Source organism: Patiria miniata, unplaced genomic scaffold, assembly GCF_015706575.1.
Source record: "Patiria miniata isolate m_02_andy unplaced genomic scaffold, ASM1570657v1 HiC_scaffold_13, whole genome shotgun sequence".
Lineage (NCBI taxonomy): Eukaryota > Metazoa > Echinodermata > Asteroidea > Valvatida > Asterinidae > Patiria > Patiria miniata.
The window spans coordinates 5,758,974-5,781,779 of NW_024037051.1; the positions used below are offsets into that span (position 1 = coordinate 5,758,974).

General features: G+C 41.2%; 1 protein-coding gene across 1 annotated transcript; it reads left to right on the forward strand.

The window, feature by feature from the left end:
- The first annotated feature begins 1,737 nt into the window (after positions 1–1,737).
- Positions 1,738–13,330, forward strand: LOC119720980 (homeobox protein SIX1-like). Its single transcript, XM_038190848.1, has 2 exons — positions 1,738–2,629; positions 3,961–13,330. Exons 1-2 carry the CDS (start codon positions 2,076–2,078, stop codon positions 4,352–4,354), a joined length of 948 nt encoding a protein of 315 aa, XP_038046776.1. The 5' UTR covers positions 1,738–2,075; the 3' UTR covers positions 4,355–13,330.
- The last annotated feature ends 9,476 nt before the right edge of the window (positions 13,331–22,806 follow it).

The window sequence follows — 22,806 nt, forward strand, 5'->3', positions numbered from 1 at the left end:
CGACGAGGGGTTAAGAATCGTTGTACATCAGTGATAGCAGTGGTCGAGATGTCACCCGACCCTACGCCTGCTGCTGTACCCGCGCCAACTCCTTAACGCCGCGGCGGAGGACGATTGTCATTTTGACCATTGTCAAAACTATACAGGTGCTAATCAAGTTCACTCCAGCTTTGTAAAACACTGACCTCTTTTGGTAGTTTTACCATTGAGGAAGGTTTCCTTCCTCCATGATTTTACACTGACCCTCATACCGTAACGACTAACCTATTATTTCCGCATTACTTTCTAATGTCACATGAATTAGCCTATATGATGTTTTTGTGCTGGGATGGTTAGTAATTTCCTCCAGTGTTTATTTAATTACTGAGAACACATCACAGTATCAATACGAACGACAAGCTCAAAACTGAGAACAAAATACCATTTTATTCAACCCTTCTTCTTTGCCTCATTTAATGCTAGATTCATAGCAGAATATAAACTAAGTTGCTTACCTTTATTTATTTTTCATTACAAAGTCTCACCAGTTTGGGGGAAATGGCAGCGACGTTTAATAAACGGAATTTTGTGGTTTGTCCAACCATGGTCCAACCCACACAGTCACCACATATACCCACCACGCTGACAGTCTCACCGCTCGGCCAACCCGCGCATACACACATGCCCCCGAAGAGCATACTGAAGGAGATTTATTCAAGAAACAAAAACAAGACACAAACCTTAGGCCAAATCCTATAAACATGTAGCGTTGGAGGATGAAGTGGTTGTGTCTGGCCGATTTGGTAATAAGGCTGGTATACATAGCGTTCGGTACAGTCTGCCTGACCGTAAGCGGCGTGGACGATAGACATGGTTAGGGGCTGTTGATGGTATAATACTATATGCTTTTAATAACAGAATGAAAACCAATGACTGTGATTAGTTTTTGTCCGAAAATTCTGATCACAAGTGACAATGAAAAAATGGTTAGACCTATATGATTTTTTTTCAGTGAGCAGTTTGGTAACCATTTCTTTTCATTGCGACTAGAAACAGAAAAATACAAGGCCCTTTCTTTACTTGAGTAGGCGGGGACAAGACCCCAGGGTCATCATGGGTTGGTGACACCTCGACATAATTATAGTTTTATCAGGGGAAGGTAAGAAAAAATGTGAACATCAAATATCGATTTTGATAGCTGGGTTATTATCAGTAATAGGAGTAGTGCAATTAATGGAAAGTGGAACACCCTGTCCCCATTCTTTTCACCGCGCTGACCCAAAACGGGCAGAAAATGTTTGCTTCAAATATTTGTACAGTGATTCATGGTGAAATAATAGTCGAATTTCTGCGTCCCATTCCGAACTATATGGAAAATGTGTATGTGCATGTATGGTATAACAAAATGTTAGTAGGCAGGCTGTGCTATGACTGGTGACATACCTAACAAGAAATGTTGTGACTGCCGAGAGCAGACTTTGAATAATTCGGGTCCAGATACCACACGTTGTTGGCATAGGGGTATATATTTTTATTGCTGGCTTATCCACCATCAGTGCAAGTTGAACACAGGAACACCATGGTATGCACACTGCGCATGCATACACAGAGCAACGCGGCCACAGGATTCATTGAGGGTATATACGAGTAAAGGATAAGGCCACGTCTCTCAGGCAGTGGCTCAATAGAGCACTGACAGTCAGTCCACACCCAGTGCCGTTTCGGGTTACACTGATTGACAGCGTTGCCTGGCAACTAATTCCTGTTCGCCCTCATAATGGCTGAACGACCGAAGCTGGGCAGAAAGCCAATCAGAGCCGCGGATAGTAAAAGGCTCGGGCTCAGCGTGTGACTGTCAGTGTGAGTGGTGTCAAAGACTCGCAAGAGAACTTCCAGTCAAGATCGTCGTATACGGCCGCCGCGGTACAGTCTTCTAGTCACTGTGCGCCCGCTGCATACACACCGGGTCAGCTATACCGTACATATTTGACTCCAGAGTTTACCTGAAAAGGCTGGCCGGCCAGACAGGTGAAAATTGGAGCGAAGAAGACATTTTCTGAGGTTGTGTTCATCTCGCGGTGTGCTTGAGCATCAGCATGTTGCCGTCGTTTGGCTTCACGCAAGAGCAGGTAGCCTGCGTCTGCGAAGTTTTGCAGCAGTCGGGCAACATCGAACGCCTGGGCCGTTTTCTCTGGTCGCTGCCGGCCTGCGAACACCTGCATAAGAACGAGAGTGTGCTCAAAGCCAAGGCCATTGTCGCCTTCCATCGCGGCAACTTTAGGGAACTCTACAAGCTCTTGGAAAGCAATAATTTTTCGCCACACAACCACCCGAAACTGCAAGCGCTGTGGCTCAAGGCGCACTACATCGAGGCTGAGAAACTCCGGGGCCGGCCGCTCGGAGCCGTCGGTAAATACAGGGTACGCCGAAAGTTCCCTCTGCCACGGACCATCTGGGACGGGGAAGAGACAAGCTATTGCTTCAAGGAGAAATCGAGGGGAGTCCTCAGGGAATGGTACTCACACAACCCTTACCCCTCACCCAGAGAAAAGAGGGAATTGGCCGAAGCGACTGGACTGACCACTACCCAAGTCAGTAATTGGTTCAAAAACCGGAGGCAACGGGACAGGGCAGCTGAAGCCAAAGAAAGGTGAGTAATTTTCAAATGTTTACGTGCAACTTTCTTTTTCAATCAAAATGAAATCTAAACTAAATTTATTCCAATGTTTTGTAACCCGGGTATTGCTCCCGTTTTCGGCCAGCGCAAGTTAGATCGGAAAAGATGGCTTCAGCGAGCGACTGGGTTGTTGACAAGGCTACCGTGCCGGCACACACGGCGAGTCCCACGTGCAGCGCTGCATCCATGTAACACGATACGCCCGTACTTTCCTCGGGATCTTTGGCCGTTTACGCTAGCTTCCTTCTGAGGGGCAAAATATGGTAAATTGTGGGCCGGGAAACGCAGACAAAAGGAGCAGAGAGAAAAAGCCATCTATGGCTGGCTAGGAGGGTCGTGCTTATCCTCCTTTTTTTGCCGTAGATTTAAGGGGAAAAAATCCGAGACAAAAGTGTCATTGAAGATGAATTTATTGTCCATCTTTTGTGGTTGTTGTATACGATTTACAAAAGCCAACTCTGGCTGAGATATTGGCCAATTTACGGGAATAACGATGGGCGATTTTAGCGATTCACTGTGCGTGTTACTAATTGAATCAACTAAGTTGCAATATTAGGAGCAGTTTCTGCGTTATTGTAGTAGCATTATCACTCACAATCGGTGTCCTAAACCGCCGGTAAAAAATGTATTTAGGTCAGGCAATGTTATGCAGGGGGGAGGGCAAACAAACTCAGGAGAGGTCGGCGGCATATTGATATTGCTGGAGCTGCCTACGTGATCCGGCCATATTCCCGTTTGTTTGGTGTGTCAAGCACGCCATGCAAGCGGCATGCAGCGAGCTGTAAACTGGACATAATTTTGTGTGTCCATCTCTCCCATTCATTGTCTTGTTCAACCGCGGGACATTTTGCTAGTATTTCCTCTTCTTTTTCTTCCTCCTCGTCTTTCGGTTTGTCCCTCTTCATTTACTCGGGTATTTGAATGTCAATACAGCAAGATACAGCTGATTAACAGCCCGGTAGCGGAGCGACGCACGGCCGGTGCGAAAACACATTCCCAGGCTGTATCACCGGTCATTACGCCGTATTTTGCCGTGTGATGATAACATTACAAAACAATTTTGCGAGAATCTGCATACATTTTTAGTTTGTATCAAACTTAAGAGAAGCATAAAATGCTGATCCTGGCAATAAAGTCCAATAAAATCAAATTGCGTGTCTATAAACATTTAGCGAGTCTAAACATTCATCACAAAATCATTCGGCTCTGACAACCTTGGTTTCTGATTTTTGCGTTTAAAATATGAATTCAAATAATATTAAATGTTTGTTTGCATTTGTTATTTTTCTTACTTGTATATGCAGAGAGAGCGCGGAGCAGGAGAACAAGGGAAAACTAGCTACGCCCAGCACCAGCTCTGAAGAAGACCTGGGTATGGTCATGAACGGCAAGGAGAATCTTGTCGATGTGACGGAGCTAGGCGTGTCAGCCGCCTCCTCCATGCACCATCACCATCACCACCAGCACCAGCACCAGCACCAGCACCAGCATCCGCACCACCAACACCATCAGCAGAGTTTGATGATGAGCGAGCTGAGCAAAGCCAACCTCATGTCGCCCATGACCAGCCTGCCGCCTGGCGCGGCCGCCGATGTCGGGCTGACGCAGGTCAACATGCCCGAGTCCGTGCTTCAGAACTCGCTGCAGAATTCCATGCTGGCCCCCATGTCCAACAATCTTGTGGATATAGGATCGTAGCGATGTCTGCCTGCATGGGTCCGGTCCACCAGAAAAAAAACCAAGCCAAAACAACACCGGCCCCAAGAACAATTCAACACCAACACCCGGTGTCGCTGTTGATGAAAAAGTAAGTCCCATTTCAAGAGGGTGAAATGACACTAACATACTAGTATTATTTCGTCACTTGCCAATGTTGACTGTAAATCGTTTTCCATGATTTTACATGGAGCCTATTGAATATGGTTTATATTTCTTGATACAAAGAATGAATGTGAACGCCATCTTGCCTGTGACTCGGTATTTACAAACAATACAGCTCTTTATCCTTGCATATTTCTTTTACTGATTGACGACATTGATGTTATTTTGTGTAATATATTTTACGGGAAACAAGGTCTTTAATGATAATTCATGCCGTAGTTAAGTTATGTAATTCAAAAACAATAGAAGACACCAACCCATCATTGTGAGTGAATGGCTTAAAAACCCAATTTTTTGCTTATTCCTTTAATATATTTTTATGAGGAAAAATCAAAAAGGTCTCAAGTTTGAATAAACAAAGGCTGATTTTGTAACCTTAAGTCACAGCTATATTTCATGCTTTTGATAATTATACTTCACTGATTAATACAAAATGGGAAAATTCTTAGGATTTTCAAAGCTTCAGTCCTAGCCGTGAGGTCCAGTGTTTCCTCGACAAAATATTAGAATTGTTGCTGAATTGTGGTGCATGAACAATTAATGCAGATTCGTCTCTGTCATTAGCAATGCGCGAGCGTATTTTTTTTACTCGCAGGTCACAGGTGTCCAAGATAGATGGACAACCCCAACGGCAAAAATGGCCGAAAGGCCCGCACAATCACCGGTCATAGATATTCAAGGGGATAAATTTTCATGAGTTGCATATTGAAAAAGAAAGACCCCCCAAAATACAATGCTGCTGTTAAATGAGGGCGAATTTTGAAGTACCGGGTGACGGTGTCGTGGGGAATACATCACGGCAGTGGGACTTTTGCGTACGGCTTTTTAGATAATATAGCGCGGCGTGCACACCGGCCAAAAAATAAACAGAAAAACACGGGTTACAGTGAGTGAAATTTGTCGACACAACATTGCCGCATTTGGTGTATACTGACCTGGGGAGGTAAGGCTATGTACAGGGAATTGCTTGGTTTTATGATGATACCAGTGACATGTCGCCCGAGAAGCCTGCAAGTGTTTTACTATAGATACCCAATCTATCAACTTAAATCCTCCCGCAGGTCCGAGCTATATAACAATGCGTGCGGCGAAAAGAACAGTTGGGGGCTAACGGGGCGAAATAAGGTGGGGAACTGGAGGAAAGAGATAGGGAGCCAGGGCAGCGGCTATCAGTGGGATAGATGCCGGGGCATAGTGCTGGCCATTAAGAGGTCCAAGGGGAGGGGATTTATAAACGCCACTAACTTCATCTTACCTCGGAGGACATACGCGTGCTAACCTCTGGCTGTTCTCAGTGAGAAATCCATCTTTCTTTTTTTCTTCTATTTGCAATTGAAAAAAATACTCGATTTGGAATGTGAGCAATCCCGCAATCAATCCAAGGCCAAATTCCGTGTATTTACATTTCCAATTTGTCTAAAGTAAAGCGTGCGTGTTTGTCGTAAATGCCGAATCATCTTCGATAACTGTCGGGATACGCAGATTGCGATCCCTTTGAAGATGGCGCGACGCAGAATGACTCTCTCGCGTGGATCTCGCCGTGTACCGTTCACCGTTGATCGCCATGATGAGCTGCTATTGCCTCTCATTGTCTTTACCCCTCGTGCAACCAATCGGCTGATATCATACGACTTACAGAGTCTGTCTGTCATTACCTGAGCACCAGCCTTTAGCTCGGGATTTTCTTGTCTTGCCCTCACGATCATTACAAAGGATTGTATCTTGGCCGAAGAAAACGAGAAAGCAAAGTAGAAGTAGAAGAAGTAGGGAAAAAATGGGCTCTGCCAAAAAGCAGCAATCAAGCCGATCGCTGAAGATGGTCATGATGATTACACCTGGGTAATCTTGAATCCTCGGAGACTTTCCCAACCACTCTAGCTACACAACAGAGCCTTTTACATCATCCCACGCCCACAGAGAGGGGCTGATTATTGGCCTGAATGGCAGAGTACACCCTTCCAATTACTTAGATTTCACCCCGGTATTCGTCCGCTGGCCCTTGTTCCGTCGTTCACCCTGCGTGAATTAGGTGAAGTGGGGGGTCAAACGCACGCCGTTCAAAGGCGGATGCCACAGCCCATAGAATGAGGGTGGTGTTGGTTTTCACGTCACACCATCGCCATATCAATACCTTGTTGTCTTTGAAAGCACAATCAATTTAATAACTGCATGGAAGAGAGAGAGAGGGGGCACATTGGGAAGTCTGACTGTGTGTTGCTGCATATCAATCTTGGATGTGTCATGCCTTCGAGCCAGCTTGAGCATAGATCAAAACCTAACTGCCATTTTCCCATATACATTTTCATCCAAATACGAACCAATTACACCAAAATTTTGTCAGTCACGGTAAAGACCCTTTTTTTCTCCTTCAATTTTCATGAAACAACGATGGTTTAAAGTAAATCACCCTCGGCCGATGAACCCGGAAAGCAGTGATCGTGAGGGTACGAACAGACGTAGAAAATATCCGATCATAGCAATTTAGGTAAAATGGAAGTGATTTGACGTGACCCGTAATACAGAGGTCAGTCCGTTCAAGGAAATGCCGAGGTTTGTTTGGTCGATACAGGGCGGCGAGTCAGAAATTCTCGATGAACAGTTTCATTGTCTGCGGTTATTCATTATTTCATAAAAAAAAAACCAAACTTGACTATAACTTTTGTTTATTTCCAGAGTAAATTACTGGGGTTTTCCATTTTGACTCACTGATCCAGACTTTAAGACAACTAATGGCCTCAAAATTAATGACATACAGTTTTCCTTTCGTCAGTTTCAATATCAGAATTATTTGTGAAACTAGACGGTTCGGAACCACAGTTGGGTATCCTTTTGTATAGCTTTTCCTTCATGTCGTTGCCCCCTAAACTTATGAAAAATTGACTCCTGACAGTGGCAAAACCATTCTGAATTGAACAATGTAAATGAATAAAATAAAATCAGGTCCGGTAATCAAATAATATTTGGGGAATTTTTTTCCAGCAAAATACGGTACCCTCTATTTGTGAATACCTGCCTGCATACCTTTATCGCTAATTCCTTATCGGTCGACCCAAATGGACCAATTCAGCACTCCAACGCATACAACTGTGTACTATGTGAAACAATGGGATGTTATTTTACAATCGTGGAATACGTGCCTGTGTTGTACAAGATATTCCCGAGTGAGCGACTTAAAAATTCTCACACTTTATTTTTTCTTTTTCTTTTTAATCTGGTCATGTAGACATGGCGAATTCGCTCACGATCGCGTAGCCCACCAAAAAAAAAAATTCCAGCGAACTTCTGCAAATATCAGAGCTTCCTGTTTCTTTATTTGCTGTGACCTCTGGGATTCAGTGTATGTTTAGCGGACGGGTTTTGTTTGTCTCGTAAATGATGGATCATATTTGATCACCACCATGCACATAGCTGCAGTAGTTCTACCACTCTTCGCGCTTCGCTGTCTGACAGAAACTTCACCGAGAGTCCCACATATGGGGCAGGGGATTTTCCGATTTCTTCCACTCAAATGACCGGTCATATCGCCAAGATTGGCAGACTTGCTAAATTTATGGGGAAAATGACAAGTTGCGCACACGGATCGGAAGTGGTTGGGAGCCTATGAGCGTTTCGGTATCGCGAGTGTGTTTTGTCACAACTGAAATAGCAGCCCTGCAAATTTCGAAGCTTTATTTTGATTTGTCATGATGACATGCGAAAATGAAACAATATTCAGTTTCACTCTCTCCATGTTAACGGTTTCTAAGTCTGCAATTTTCTCATTCCGAGTAAGAAGAAAGCTTCCTTGCGATAGTTTTGTCTCAATACCGAGTCTGAAAATATATCTTCGGGATACGATCCCGAACTGACAATATAAGATGAAGGTTTTCGTTTTATGTATTAATCGGCAAATGGTTGGCCTAAATAACATAATATAATACGCCTTTTGTTTACCATGGTCGAAGATCAGAAGAAGACAAAAATGCAGTCTCTTTATTTTTTCGTCAGTTCGAAAAAAAAGTTCAAAAATCGCCATTCGAACCAAAACCTTGCGATGAAAGAAAAAAGCCGTGAACTGAAAAAAAAATATGATTATCAGCGGACAGACACAACATCTCCCCCCCCCTAAGTTCAACTTTACCATGACAGCGGAGCCCGTACAAGTGCTTACACTCAAGCGACCGTGCCCAGTGACCGTATACCTCGGCTCGCCGTACACGCATAAAAGCGAATTCTTGATCGTGCCTCCCTACAACAAAAAAAAATTCTTCAGGCGTTAATAGCCTCAACAATAGCGCAATTACGGGGTCCTCCTTTAGACATTGTATATCACAGGACGATGGCCTCATTTTCGGGGTTCTCTTTTTTTTCTTCGCTTTTTAGCTGAAGGCTTTTGGGGTTTATTTTATTTGGTCACTCCTTTTTAGTTCTCGTGATTGGTCGCACGTGCCCTTCATCTCTTTTTTTTCCAGGTCAGCGTGTGGCCACGTGTGTCCTGATCGGGCCACCCCCGGCTAACTCTGCCCTCTATTATGCACAATATTTGGCTCGCAGGTAATGTCCTCAACTAGAACCTTCAAATAAATGAAAAGTTTCACACAACATATAAACACACAAAGTTCCTTTCATACCACCAAGTTTGGCCATGACAGAATGTAGATTTTGTTGTCGGTTCTCTTGTGAATCTCTTTCAAAATAAACTAATGATGTTCCATTACCTGGTGATTGTTATTGTTCAAGAAGTGATTCTTCGAAAGGCTCAAGTTGCAAGCGGACTAATCTGTATCTCTACAACTAAGTATAACCCTTAATTGATCTCAAATTAGTCCCCAACAGCTTAGAACATCGGCAGTCCCGTGGCATGGAACTCATACGTTTTCATTGTTTAATATTAGAATCAACAAGTTAAAAAAAAGCCGTCTTCTCTATGATGACAGATTTGAGCTTAATCTCCACTTACCGTGAGGTCATAGCTAAAGAAAACAAATTCAAGTGTAAAAAAAAACACCCCCAAAAAATGCGTGAAATGCATGCACAAAGCTGTAGCAGATTAAAAAAAACAGGGGGAACTATCAAATCAGTGTTCATGGCTGTACTACGAAGTTCCTTTGGTAGTGTAGCGCCTTTGTTTGTTTGTTTGTTTGTTTGTTTGTTTGTTTGTTTTTGGTTGCAGCGAACAAGTAAGACAGACTAAACCAATCAAAAGATGAAATTGAAAAGCAATTTTTCGCTATTTCCCTTAAAAAAAAACCACACTATAAATTAGTAAATAAACTATATATTTAGTGTTTAGTGGCCATGCTAATTTCTGAAAGTTTCATTGGTGATGTAATGCCTTTTAAAGAGCAAACCAATCAAGAAATAAAAAGCTATTTCTCGCTTTTGCGTCATTTCTCGCAGCATGCGTTGGGAATTGGACGATCCGTCGTGTCCTATACCATCGATAGTGTCCTTAGAATAACCCCTGCAGCTTCAGATTTGCCAGTCGTATGCAGGGAGAAAAATAGGCTCATGCGCTTCATTTGCGTTCCTTTTTTGTGTTAAACCTCTTATTTACGCCTCGTCACATCTGATCGGGGTGATATAAAGAGATTGACACCTACCTCATTTGTTAGCAACACTGGGCTGAAAAGAGTCAAAATCATCAAGTCAATACCGGCTCTCTTTTACCACAGGTTGGACCGCGTTTCGACGGTTGTATCAAGTATCCCTAGAGCACTAGGTCCCCCCTTATTATTCCCATATAACTGCCATTTTGGGTTGGATCTGATATGCATTCTTATTGGGGACTGTATCGGAGGAGGGCGGTCAGTGGAAATCATTTGATTGATGTGACATGTAGGCGAAGTTGAAAACATGGATACGGCAACCCGTGTGTATACGTGCACGCGATATGGTGATTTCCACCGCGACATAAAAAAGGCCCGTAGAACACACGTGCCCACCGTATCGCCAGCGCCACCCGGGCACAAAGACCGTCGCGACGGTGCGGAAAATTGCATGGATTCAGAATGGTATCGGAAACATCGCTTCGCACATTAAACACACACATACTGTCCTCATTTGTTCTCGGAAAGATTTATAATCACATGGCTGCAATCCATCTGGGAACAGATAATTGGTATTTTCATATTTGATTCACAGGGAAACGTATGGACCACAAGTTATGCCATTATTGAATTGGACTAGTAAGTGGTTTTGTGTTTGTTTATTCTGCATCTTAAGCGGCATTTCTGGTTTATTTTTTTGACAAACAATAATATGTACCCATAATGCCGTATGCACAATGCAATATTTTGGTATTTTTTGAAAACGATCATATTACCCGCCGCGCTGTTTTGCTTTAGAAAAATATTGGGCAACATTCATACATTGAATACATAATAGCAACAAGAACCGTAAGGGTGCAGCACAGTAGATCTAACAACCGCTAAACACCAATCAGAGAAACAGATAAAACAGAGAAAGACATATCTGGGGTACAGTTGTTGAAGGATATTAATAAAGAACATTCCCAGTGATCTTATGTTAATAGAATAATAAAAACATAACAGAGTCAAAGAAGTGAGAGAAACAGCAAAACGCAAATTGGAAAGAACACATGCTGTTCAGAGAGCGAGGGTCGATAATCATTTGAATGAACGAGCACCCTAAGAGACCCTGCATAAACTTAAGTTATTTTCAGAATGCCAGGCGCCATCTTTTGTCAGTCAGGACTGTGACCTGGTTTTACAAAAAAAAAGTATTGTCTGTGCGGGGATGGGGTGAAAAGAAGATAACAAAACAGAAAATACAGAAAGCGGTCTATCTTGCATATTCTTGGTCGGATTTGTTGGAGTTTTGACAATTTTCAAAAGCGGTTCAGAAGTTCGCCTGATCATCTAGAGGCATTTCTAAAAAAGAAAATACGCGCAGAAACGTCGGAACACTTTCGTATGGTAAGCAAAATATTTGTTTTCGGATAGCAAACGAAACTTCGTATCATTTTTCAATTTCCAACTTTCCAAACTTTGTTTGTTGGATAAGTTATCGGACTAACATTTCGTCTTTTTTGACCGAGCATTGATAAATTAGTGGAAAGGTATGTGCGTTGGTATTTGGGAATCTCTGATGAACGAGGGGCGCTGCTGTTCTCATCATGTTATTCAATTTGGGAACAAGGGCAGTTCAGGTACTTTGAGAGCCGTTAATTTTTGATCATTAACACACAAACAATGTTCTACATTCATTCCCTTCGGTTACTATGCAAAGAATTGAGTTTAGCAAGTACATATACGTTTGTTATCCAACGGAATGAAGTAGAACTCCCTTACATGGCTAGGACTGAAGCGTTGATGTAAACTCACCCACTAGAAACCTATTTCACACAAACTCTGATGTGAAGGCACGAATAAATGTATACTTATTTTGGTAATATCCTTGAATGATGTGCAAGTAATGTGACGAGTGGGATTTTATCAAAGTTCAGAATATAAATAACAAACAGAAGCAGGTCATTCCCCATTGATGGAATGGATTGTATTGTAGGTCAGTTGATACAAAGTGTTTACCTCTTTGGCTGTGGTGTTTTCGAATTGTGTTTGATAATTTTGGATGGCTTATCTTATCCCCAAGAAAAGAATACCCTTTGGAGAAGGCATCTGATTAAGAAAGGGAAAACAAAGGAATAAATACAAAACATGTAAATTGCCAAATACGCCAGAAGCCAAACAGTAACATTTTGATCATTGGTGTCATCTACTCAGTATAGTTTGTCTTTGGTTTTTTTCTGTTTCGCATTTCCAGTGTCGCAAATTCCATTTAGGATATGTTGTCCGGATCTCTTAATTAGCTGGGTTTATTTGTGAAACTGTATTAGTATATTTGAATCAATTTTAGATATTCCTTTATTAATTATCCTGTTCCGTGTTCGCATGACAACGTCATCAGCATTCCTTGCACAGACAACTAATGGCAGATGATCGTAATCATTTTATGTATAGTTTTTTTTTTTGAAATTGCGTCTGTAAATTATAAAGACTTTAAAAATGCATGATGAGGACTGTGATCAGTAAATATAACGATCACCGACTTTGCACGAATCGTAGGTATCCTGTTCTTTCGGGGGCACAAACTAAAAGAAAAATACAGAATGTTTGCAAGTTAAAAAGAAAAACTGCATGGTATGGAAAAAATAGTATAAAATCGAAGGAATCCCCATGCACATTTCGTGTGTGAAGACACGGGTCAGTGAATATAAAGCATGATGACACCAGGTCGTTTCTTTGTTCTGAAAACGGGATGGAATGTATGGCGTCTAGAAGGACACAGTGTTCGTGCACAGTATTTATGAACCAAAAGATGAAAACAATGACGTTATGATAGGTGTATTATGGTAAGCGTAATATCAGAAAACTTAAAAGTGATGGATTCTGTGGTTAAAAACTGTTGCACTGAAAAGGATGGTGAACACGTACTCTCGTATGACATGAAACAGGCATTGAATTTTTTTCTGTGACCTAACCCCTGGTCCCTTGTGTTCTGTTTTTTTTTTATGAATTAAAGCCTGTGTAATTTTAACATCGGTTCCTCGCTCCCCGGGTTGGTGTGCGGACACTTTATATACAGTGTAATTTATTTCTTAGTGCTTTGTATTGACAGAAAACGAGGCTGAGTATATATCTGGTTTGTGTAATACTGGTGTGTCAAAATGAAAGACACGACGGAGGAGGGTTGTAAGGAGCGGGACAAGTTGTAAATCAGATCAAGATGGAAGTTCTTGATGTTGATAAGGAACGTGAAATAAAACGAGTTGGAGACCAATCTGAGAAATCACGTCTGTTGTGTCTGTCGTATTTTAAATGCCTTGTGTGGACGTGGTTATGTTTTGTGTTGTGTTTTTTTTTTGGCTTTAAATTGGGGTGAGGAGGTCTTTGAGTCTCGTTTATCTCGAGACTTTTTTTCAATAGCCTCGAGAATGAACGAGAAGAAAGGCACTTTGTTAAAAAAAAATGATGTCCATTAGGTTTATTGCAATCGTAACCAGCTCCGTAATTCAGTTGAAATAACAGTTTTATAGAAGTCGACGAAACGAATGACAGTAACATTGTTTTTCTAAAAACTCTTTCATAATCTTGAGATATTTTATGCAGTAGAAGATGTTTTACTTTTTGAATAAACATTTTTTTTTTTTTTTAGATCAGACCAAACGCTGACGCTATCCTTTGGCGCTGTTTACTCCTTTGCTCACTTTGTTTTGTAAACATCGAACATCACCTAATTCTAAAGAAAACATAGCAACAAAACAAACAAACAAACAAACAAACAAATAAGTAAACACGCAAAACAAAGAAAAAACATGAAAACCGAAAAGCAGCCGCAAAGTAAGACTAAATTCACGGGGAGGGTTCTACTTATTTGGGGAGTGTTTTTGAGATAAGTCTGAAAATCAACCCGTACATCATGTTATATTCATTGTTAGTAAATATTTGCTATACCAGCTCTAACCTATTTGAAATGCCCGTACAGTAATGTCATCGTTAATATATTGTTGAGTCCCTAATCCCTAGCCAATATTGGTACAAGTTCTGTGTTATCAATGCCGACTTGTATTGGGAGAGTGATACAAAATGTGTTGTATGTTTTGGAGAATTTATTCATCGAAATTGGGAACCGGAGGATGTTGCTGAGTATGTCAACACAGGGAGACACTCACAAAAAGAAAAGAGCCCTTAGAATGTGAGTGTCGGTTGAGGGGCGATTTGCTTGATCACGTGGGGCTCATCATCACACTAGCACTGGCACCCACAAGTCACGTTGGTTTGTGTGCCGTCCCACATTAGGCATATCTTGGCCAAATACAGCCTGTGATTCTAACACTGAAATAATGGAAGCCAAATATGCGAGCGCTCGCCCGCAAAATGCGGCCAGATCTGCCCGCGAATTTTGTCGGGCAAGCTCATCAGCTAGTGTAAATTTGATTGCACACTCGGGGCCCGTGCGCTTGTGTTTCCCTGTATGTGTGTTTGGGGTTCCGAGGAGGAGGGGAGAAGAGTTCCAGCAAGCAAGTGGCTCTAGAGCTGTTCTTCCTTTCAGATATGGCATTATCGACGCTACTTATCTCTCAGTATTCATCGGTGGCTCAATCTTTCGCAGCCATCTCCGAAGGGGCCCACCGGTTAGCAACAACAGCGACTAAATAAATAGTGTTACGATGGTTATTATTGACTGGAGGCAACACCTTGAACCTATGATGAAATCAGACAAGCTCGTTTTAAATCAGAACTGATTTTTAATTTACTTTCTTCATGTCCAGCTTTCAGGTTCAGGCCTTATATGTTTTGTTTTCCACTCATTCAACAACAAATTAGGAAATACAATTAACGTTTCAGTTGAATCTATGAGTGGGGGTTCATCCGGAAACCCAAATAAGCACTCGTGAATTACATAATTAAATTAAAGTTTTATACAAGATTGTTTTTTGTTAGAAAGACACCTTGCGGTGAATGAGTCTCAATCGTTTTTCATGAGGAGGGATTTTCTTTTCTCCAGTGAGCGATATTGACGGGGCCTAACCGCCGGCCAACAGTGGGGTGGGCTCGTATTGTGAATCAGGCACCGCGAACAACAAAGAATTGCGAGGGGAAAGCGTTGACGGAGTAGTAATGAACGGAATCGCCAGGGAGAGGCAATCCAGAGATGATGTATGACTATCACTATGCTCAACGGGAGCAACTGAAAGGAATACAGTTCATTCTGAACCATGTTTTCATGGGAGAAAAAATGAAAATTCTTTCAAGACTGTTGGAAAAGGAAAGCCATGTTCTCAGCGTTTATATGATGACATCAAGTCTGTTGTTTTTATTGCTAGCAATGAAAATGGTATGTTTTTATTGAGCAATCTGCATGATTCTTTTTTAAATCTACCTTCTATTTCTATTTCTTTAACTATCTGTTGTTTTTCCATTTATCCCTTTTGTTTATCCATGCATGTTTTAGTTATCATTTGTTATTAACTACTTTGTTGTTTGTTAATTTGTGTATAGTTGTGTTTTAGTTACACCTCTTCCATATTTGGTGTTGTTATACCATTGATTGGCATATTCTTGATGATGAAACCCAATGAAATTACTCGCAAGTCTGCACAGTAATACCCGGCAGTTACAAACCCTGGAATGAAGCTGTTGTATACAATGAATACACAATGGAATTCTTAACAATAACAATATCAAGTATACACGTCGATATTCACTATTAAAGATGACAACAACGCGAACAGCGAGTGTCCTGTCATGATTATAGGCATATTAAAGTTGACAATTTTCCATAAGATCCATTTCGTGAGCTTTGGTCACGAGGATATGTTTAATGAACGTGTTCTGTTCTGTCGCTTTACATATATATGTAGAGGAGTAGAAATAGATGAATCACTGCTATACTCACTTGTTTCAAAAGAGTGAAACTATAGGAATCAGACCATTAAGCGTGACAATCTCTCTTCGTTTTTTTTATGGAAATACATGTACTTTGAAAAAGAGTCACTCCAGTTGGACCACGGATGAAATTAACTTGATCTATACGATTGGATTAATTTCAATCGAAATCGTCGTGTCCCGAGGTTGTGACGGTTGGAATGAATTTTCGCTAAGAAGGAAGTGAAGTTTCATTCTTTTGAAATAAGCGAGTAAATTCTCATTCTCGATGTCATTATTGATGAACAAATACACGAATTTGATGCAAACATCATACCTGAACTTGACAAGTGTCGTGGTGGACACATTTTGCTCATAAAAGTTATTATAGCCGCAGCTTGAATTCTTCATGCATGCCTATCCCAGGGCATTTTCGTGTATAGCTCCATCAGCAGGGCGGGTTTCCAGACGTCTATCGTCCGGGCACCAGACTATACTCGGGTCAAACTAATGTTATACGTCTTTATTCAACACCGAAATGTAGCACAGCAGACATGTGTTGACTCAATTTACAAGCCCCAGAACAAATCCCATTGCACGCAGCTTTATGATTTAAACCCAACCAGCGTCTGAGGGGACAGAAAGGTGACGTCGGCCCAGCCCACCAATCACCAGGCACGTCACGGCTAGGTTTATTGCCCCTTCTGTCAGACAGCGATACGGCCATATCGTGCACAGGACCCTTTTCTTAAACCCCCTTTGAGGTTAGCTGGTGTTGAATTTCCACAAAGTTATGCCAACTTATTCCTAGAAATGAAAATTCACATTTCTTCCGGTAGAACGTCACCAGTGGGACCATAATGTGGAAGGTGTATTATACAGGGTGAGTCCAAAAAAGCGGAACCCCAATAAATATATTTCTTATTTAAAAAAAAAAATATGTAGCGCCAGAAATAATAATGACTAGAAAGCCAATTTCAGAAACTACTATTTTAGATGAAAAAAAATACTGAAATTGCTCGATCCGTTCAAAGAATATCACCATATGAACCCAATGACCCTAAAACCTGTTTCGACCACCAAAAAAACCCAATTTATTGTGTGTTCTGACTGTTTAGAACAACAAAGAAAATGACATAGAATACTTGTTTCCACAACTGTCAGCAACTGTAGTACACAATATCTTTATTAACAACCCTGCTTAGGCAAACAATATGATTTATAAAATGCATTTTTTTCTCCAAAAGACGGGCCTTCAAAAGGACTTTGTTGAATATTTTGAACTTTAAATCTGAGGTTTTATCGCTTGTGATGTTTGAAGACAATTGTGACGGTGATTCTTGAAATCGCATTTTTGGACGAAAGAGTTTTTAGGGTCATTGTGTTTAATGGTTATTGAACGGATTTAGCAATTTAAATAATTTTTTTCATATAAAAGTAGTTTACGAAATTGGCTTACAGTCATTATTATTTTTGGTGCTACATATTTTTTTAGATATGAAATATATTTTTTTGAGGGTTGGGTTCCGCTTTTTTTTTTTTTTTAACTCACCCTGTATAAGATTATCCTGAATAGTCAGGTAATGAAAGCATGCAGCAACCACAGGGAATATACAACATTTGCAAACATGAAAGAACAAAACTACCAAATTATTAGGAAATACCTTACTGGACTGTTAGTGAATGACAGTCTAAAGCATCCTGTAAAATCATGGCACCTGGTGTGCTGTCATTTTCAAGAAAAGTAGTATTTTTGTATCAATTTCCAACACTGGTCTGCCAACAAGCGTTGGACAAAAAACCCCAGTTTTTTTCAAACACTGCCCCCAATTTACCATACTGTATTTACTTAGTCTGCATTTTGTTTGAAATTGGGGAACCAGACTACATGAACATAATTGTTTTTCTTGGTTTTTTCCCAGCAACTACGAACACAAAACTTCAAACAAGTCAATGTAACAATATTTGCTATGAAATACTAACCCCTAAATCCATCCATTTCTAAAAATTACAGCAAAAGCAAATGTTGTATATTCTCTTTAATCAAAGCAATAAGTATGCTACTTGCGGTATTTGTTTTTTTTCAAAGAAGGGATAATTATTCAAAAGACTATTCTACCGGTTAACCGACGGAATTATAACTTAGCACATTTAGTAATAGTATTTGAATTTTACAGTTATTCTTATACTTCGCAAAAAGAAACGAGAAAAGGGATTCATTTGGACCGTATGAGTGCTGAGAAATTGTAAATGCTTCGTTCGCTTTTGTCATGTCTATTGAACTAATAATGCTTACGTCATTTAAAAATATATAATATCGGAGGCCAAAATGAGACTTTGTAAAACACGGTGGAACCAAATAAAAGGGCCCACTAAAAACCAATACACATATAACGCTCAATCATATGAAGAAAAATCTAGGTCAGTAATTTTTTATTTTTTTTTAAAGAAAAAGGACCCATGCACAGAATCCTCATTACAAAAACTGACTGCTTTCGTTGATAAAAAAAACTAGCCTGCAGCACGCATGTCACCCTGAACGGTACTTTCTCGGGCTGAGCTCATTTTGGGACGAAAAAAATATATATCAAGTTTCTTTTAAATTGGCATGTCATACAGGGGGGAAAATCCATGAATGTCTGCTTCGGAATGTTATCGGCAGTAACACATTTGGATTTAGCCGCTTCCATATAGGAACGTGTGTTTTTGCAAGCACTAGCCTGTGTCTCGAGGTTTGCGTTTGGGCAAAACTGCAAGACTGTTGGGCATTAGGTTTGACTTCAATATCTGGTTCTAATGGGAAAACCATGGCGATCTCTTTGTTTGCAAAAGGACACATTTTTATTCAGAATGGAAGGTCATTGAACTTGGCCAGCACTCCAGTTTGAAGCTTCAGAAGACACACCATCCCGCTGGTTTTGCACTATGACGAGCCGTCTCAGGAATGCCATGAAATAACACGGACATGCTCCACTTGCCGTCCTGACAAAATACCGGTCAAGCTCTACTTGGAGATCAACATCCATTTCTAATTAGATGATCCACGAAGCGCAGAGGCTTCGTACCTCAACCAATAAGGAAATATTTGAAATGTATGTCTGCATATACCGATAGTATATAAAATGTAGGATATCAGTATCAGGTTTTTTTAAAGGATGCATAAGAACGCACGATGTGCTCTGGAAACAAATTGGGGACTATGGGTGTGTATCTCATACATAGATAATGGGGATTTGTTTGGATATATTACGACGGGTGATACATTATGCAACAGTTGGGTGAAGATTGGTAATGATAGCCAACGGACTATTCATAAGAGAAGGGATAGAAGGAGAAGGCTGTGGATAATAGCGCTCTCAGTATGACTTAACATCATCCTGTCTATTAGGTCACTTGTGGGCTACCGTGTGAGTGTAGCTAGCTCATACCGAGTAACGATTAGTGCATTGAGAGCCCCTTGACGCACAACTGTTTGCGATACTGCCATCTCAGCTGGATAGAAAGCTGCGAGCGCCTGATGGGAGCTGGGCCTACGGACTCGGGCCGTACGTGCACCGCATGCGATCATCATGCAGAGACCATAAGTGGTTACAACATACGGGGACGTCAATACCCCCAAAGTGCGCCTTTCAGAGTTTCTTTAAAATTCAAATAGACGCGCTCTTCGCAACTCTGATGGGGTCACGTTTGTCTCCGAGTTGGTCTGTTTAGGGAAAAACACACAGTGAAGTTGGTTAGATCACAGGGTATCTTCGATATACGTGTTTGATCATTAGCATATGAAGAGCCATAGGGAGCACATATTAAAGAGACATGTAGCAGTAGCACCCATCATCCGTCCCCTCTCCTCAATCGGAGTTTATCTCGACCTCGAAATAGGTGCCAAAAAAAAAAGCATATGAAGAGTCAGCACATCCCAAGTGGTGAAGGGAAGAGGTGGGGGTTATATCTGTGATTTTTGAACTTGTCTTCATAAATTGTCCACATAACTAACTTAACAGTGTATGCTTGTGATAGATCACAAGTTATCGCAATTTCATCACACTTCATCCATTTCCAGGTCAACTCGCAACTTTTCAAACCTCTGACGTGGACTTGTATACTTGTGAATTTACTTGTGATTCGTTTGTGACCGGACTTGTGACTTACGGATCCACCACATCATGTGATTACAACACTGTTAACTTGACCACGGAGACCTGACCATAGACCACGAACCAGACTTCGGACCAAAATCCATGGACAACGGACCAGTAGTATAGCCCGCAGTCATTTCACCCAATTCTGAGCATACACCCAACAACCGTTTAGCATTTCTTTTTTATGGTTGATAATCATACCCGCGTCATTACTGTATGACAAAAGTAGGTCTTTATGTGCACTGAATAGCTGTCATCTACGTGAGTTGGGCGGGCAAGCTGCCAGTAACATCAATGGGTCCCTCTTTAACGGGACAAAAGAACCAACTACAGACCCCGCCAGGGAGGTTAAGGGGTCAGGCCATACCGCAATTGTACTGATTCTTTTACCATGGTTTCACCACACTCTGTCCGTACACCACACACCTTCGATCGACGGAGCATAACACAATATTTGATAGTATCACAATGATGCATGTGCATGCAATTTAAAATGTCCTTGTGCACAAAAACACACAACCACACTAAGTTCACCCTTGGCACCAAAAGTGTGTTAGTTCATCACCAGACAATTTGAATAATTTGCAGCCGATATAGTGCGGCAGATAAGGGCAATATTTGGGGATACTGGCCTTTGATGATACAAGTATGGCATTTGGCACACAGTCAGAATATGTCTTAAGAAACATATGTGGCTATAGGGCCATCGCAGATTTGTCCTTTGAAAAAAATATACGTAGAATAACAAGCAATTTTCAAAATTTTCAAAATGGCTGCCATTGCCTGTTATTCTACCTATATTTTTTTCGAAGGACAAATCTGCGATGGCCCTATAGTCAAATATCTTTCTCATGACATACTCTGACTGTGTGCCAAATGTCATGCTTGTAAAATCATCAAAGGCACAATCCCATCACCTATCTGCCGTACTGATATAGGGGTCTCAACACGCACCTTTTTATTTTGTCAAAGTGGAATTGGAGTAATTCGGTTGAAATCCTAAGTTATTTTGTATTGCGGTGAACAAGTTCGGTAATTTAGAATGAAGCGGGTTGTACATGAGTCAAGAGGTTATAACAGAGAGCATTGATAGTAGAGTCATTTTCCTGGATCCGTGACCATGTGGATTTGACAAATAAGACGAATTTGAAGAAAAAATAGCTCCTATACACCTCCCCAAAGTGACGGCAAACATTTTTATAGCACGTTTTTCAAAATGGCCGCCGATGCCATATTGAAAATAAAATAAAAAGTGATATCTCGGGAACCAGATGAGCCATAACGCCAGATGAGCCATAACGTCAAAAGAACCATTCTAATGGATTGTAATGCCAGAATCAATTGAAAATAACATCTCAAATGTCTGTTTTGCTCCTCTGGTTCCAGAGACACTTTGGTGTTTTTCAAGATGACTACCAGCCCCATTTTGAATTTTTAAGGTCACAATGGTCCCAAAACGTAATGAATACCATTTTAGCAGATTTGTCATGCCAGAGATAGTAGGAATCGACACCTCATTTATCAATATGGCTCATCTGGTTCCCAAGATATCACTTTTTATGTATTTCAATATGGCGTCGGTGGCCATTTTGAAAAATAGCAGGTCAAAGAGCAGGTCATGGTAGTCCCTGAAAAGACAAAAGAACCATTCTAATGGATTGTAATGCCAGAATTAATTGAAAATAACATTTTAAATGTCTGTTTTGCTCCTCTGGTTCCAGAGAGATAACAATTTGGTGTTTTTCAAGATGGCTACCTGCCGCCATTTTGAATTTTGAGGTCACAATGGTCCCAAAACGTAATGAATACCATTTTAGCAGATTTTTCATGCCAGAAATAGTAGGAATCGACACCTCATTTACCTATGGCTCATCTGGTTCCCAAGATATCACTTTTTATGTTTTTTCAATGGTGTCCGCGGCCGTTTTTAAAAACGTGCTATAAAAAAGTTTGCCGTCACTTTTGGGAGGTGTGTAGGAGCTATTTTTTTCTTCAAATTCGTCTTATTTGTCAAATCCATTGAGAAAAAAAGGTATCCGCAACATGGTCACGGATTCTAGAAAAATGACTCTACTACGATGAATTGACCGGTAATTCCGTGTAATAGCCAGCCATCCCACGACCGAGACGCAAACCCAAGGTGACAGGTCCACGCTTAGTGTAGGTAATTACACCGGCCCATCTCGGTCCAACCCCGGCGATCTAGATTGCCCGTGTGTAACCGCCGGACATCTCTCGCCTTTGCCAGGGCTTGCTTTCCCTTGTCGTATACTGTGGGCACGGCCAGGCTACTTAGTTTATCCACAGTCCTTCTTATTTTAATGTCCCCGTGATGACATTGGCTCGGGTTAATAGGCAAGGCACTCCGGGATCAAATAGACCGGGTGCAAAAGGTGCAGGAGCATGTTCAACATTTCGGCTAACATCTAGGGTAATTGCCTCGGACAGCACCCGGCGCAAACCATGTTACCCGGCCACGCACACAAACTAACGAGAGGCAGTAAATCCTGGCACTACTGCACGTATATTACACGGGCCTGCAATGCATGATTATGAACGAGCCCATGACTTCACTGCCTTGTAAAAAAGAACATGATGTCCCTTCATCGTTTGGCTGTTTATGTTACCTGTGCATATCATAGTGATTACATATTTTGGCAATGTGTGACTGCACCTTGATACACATGTACATTGATACGATAAACACGACCAACAATGTTTTACAAAGTGGGGTTCAACTACGGTTCAACATGCTTCTGTT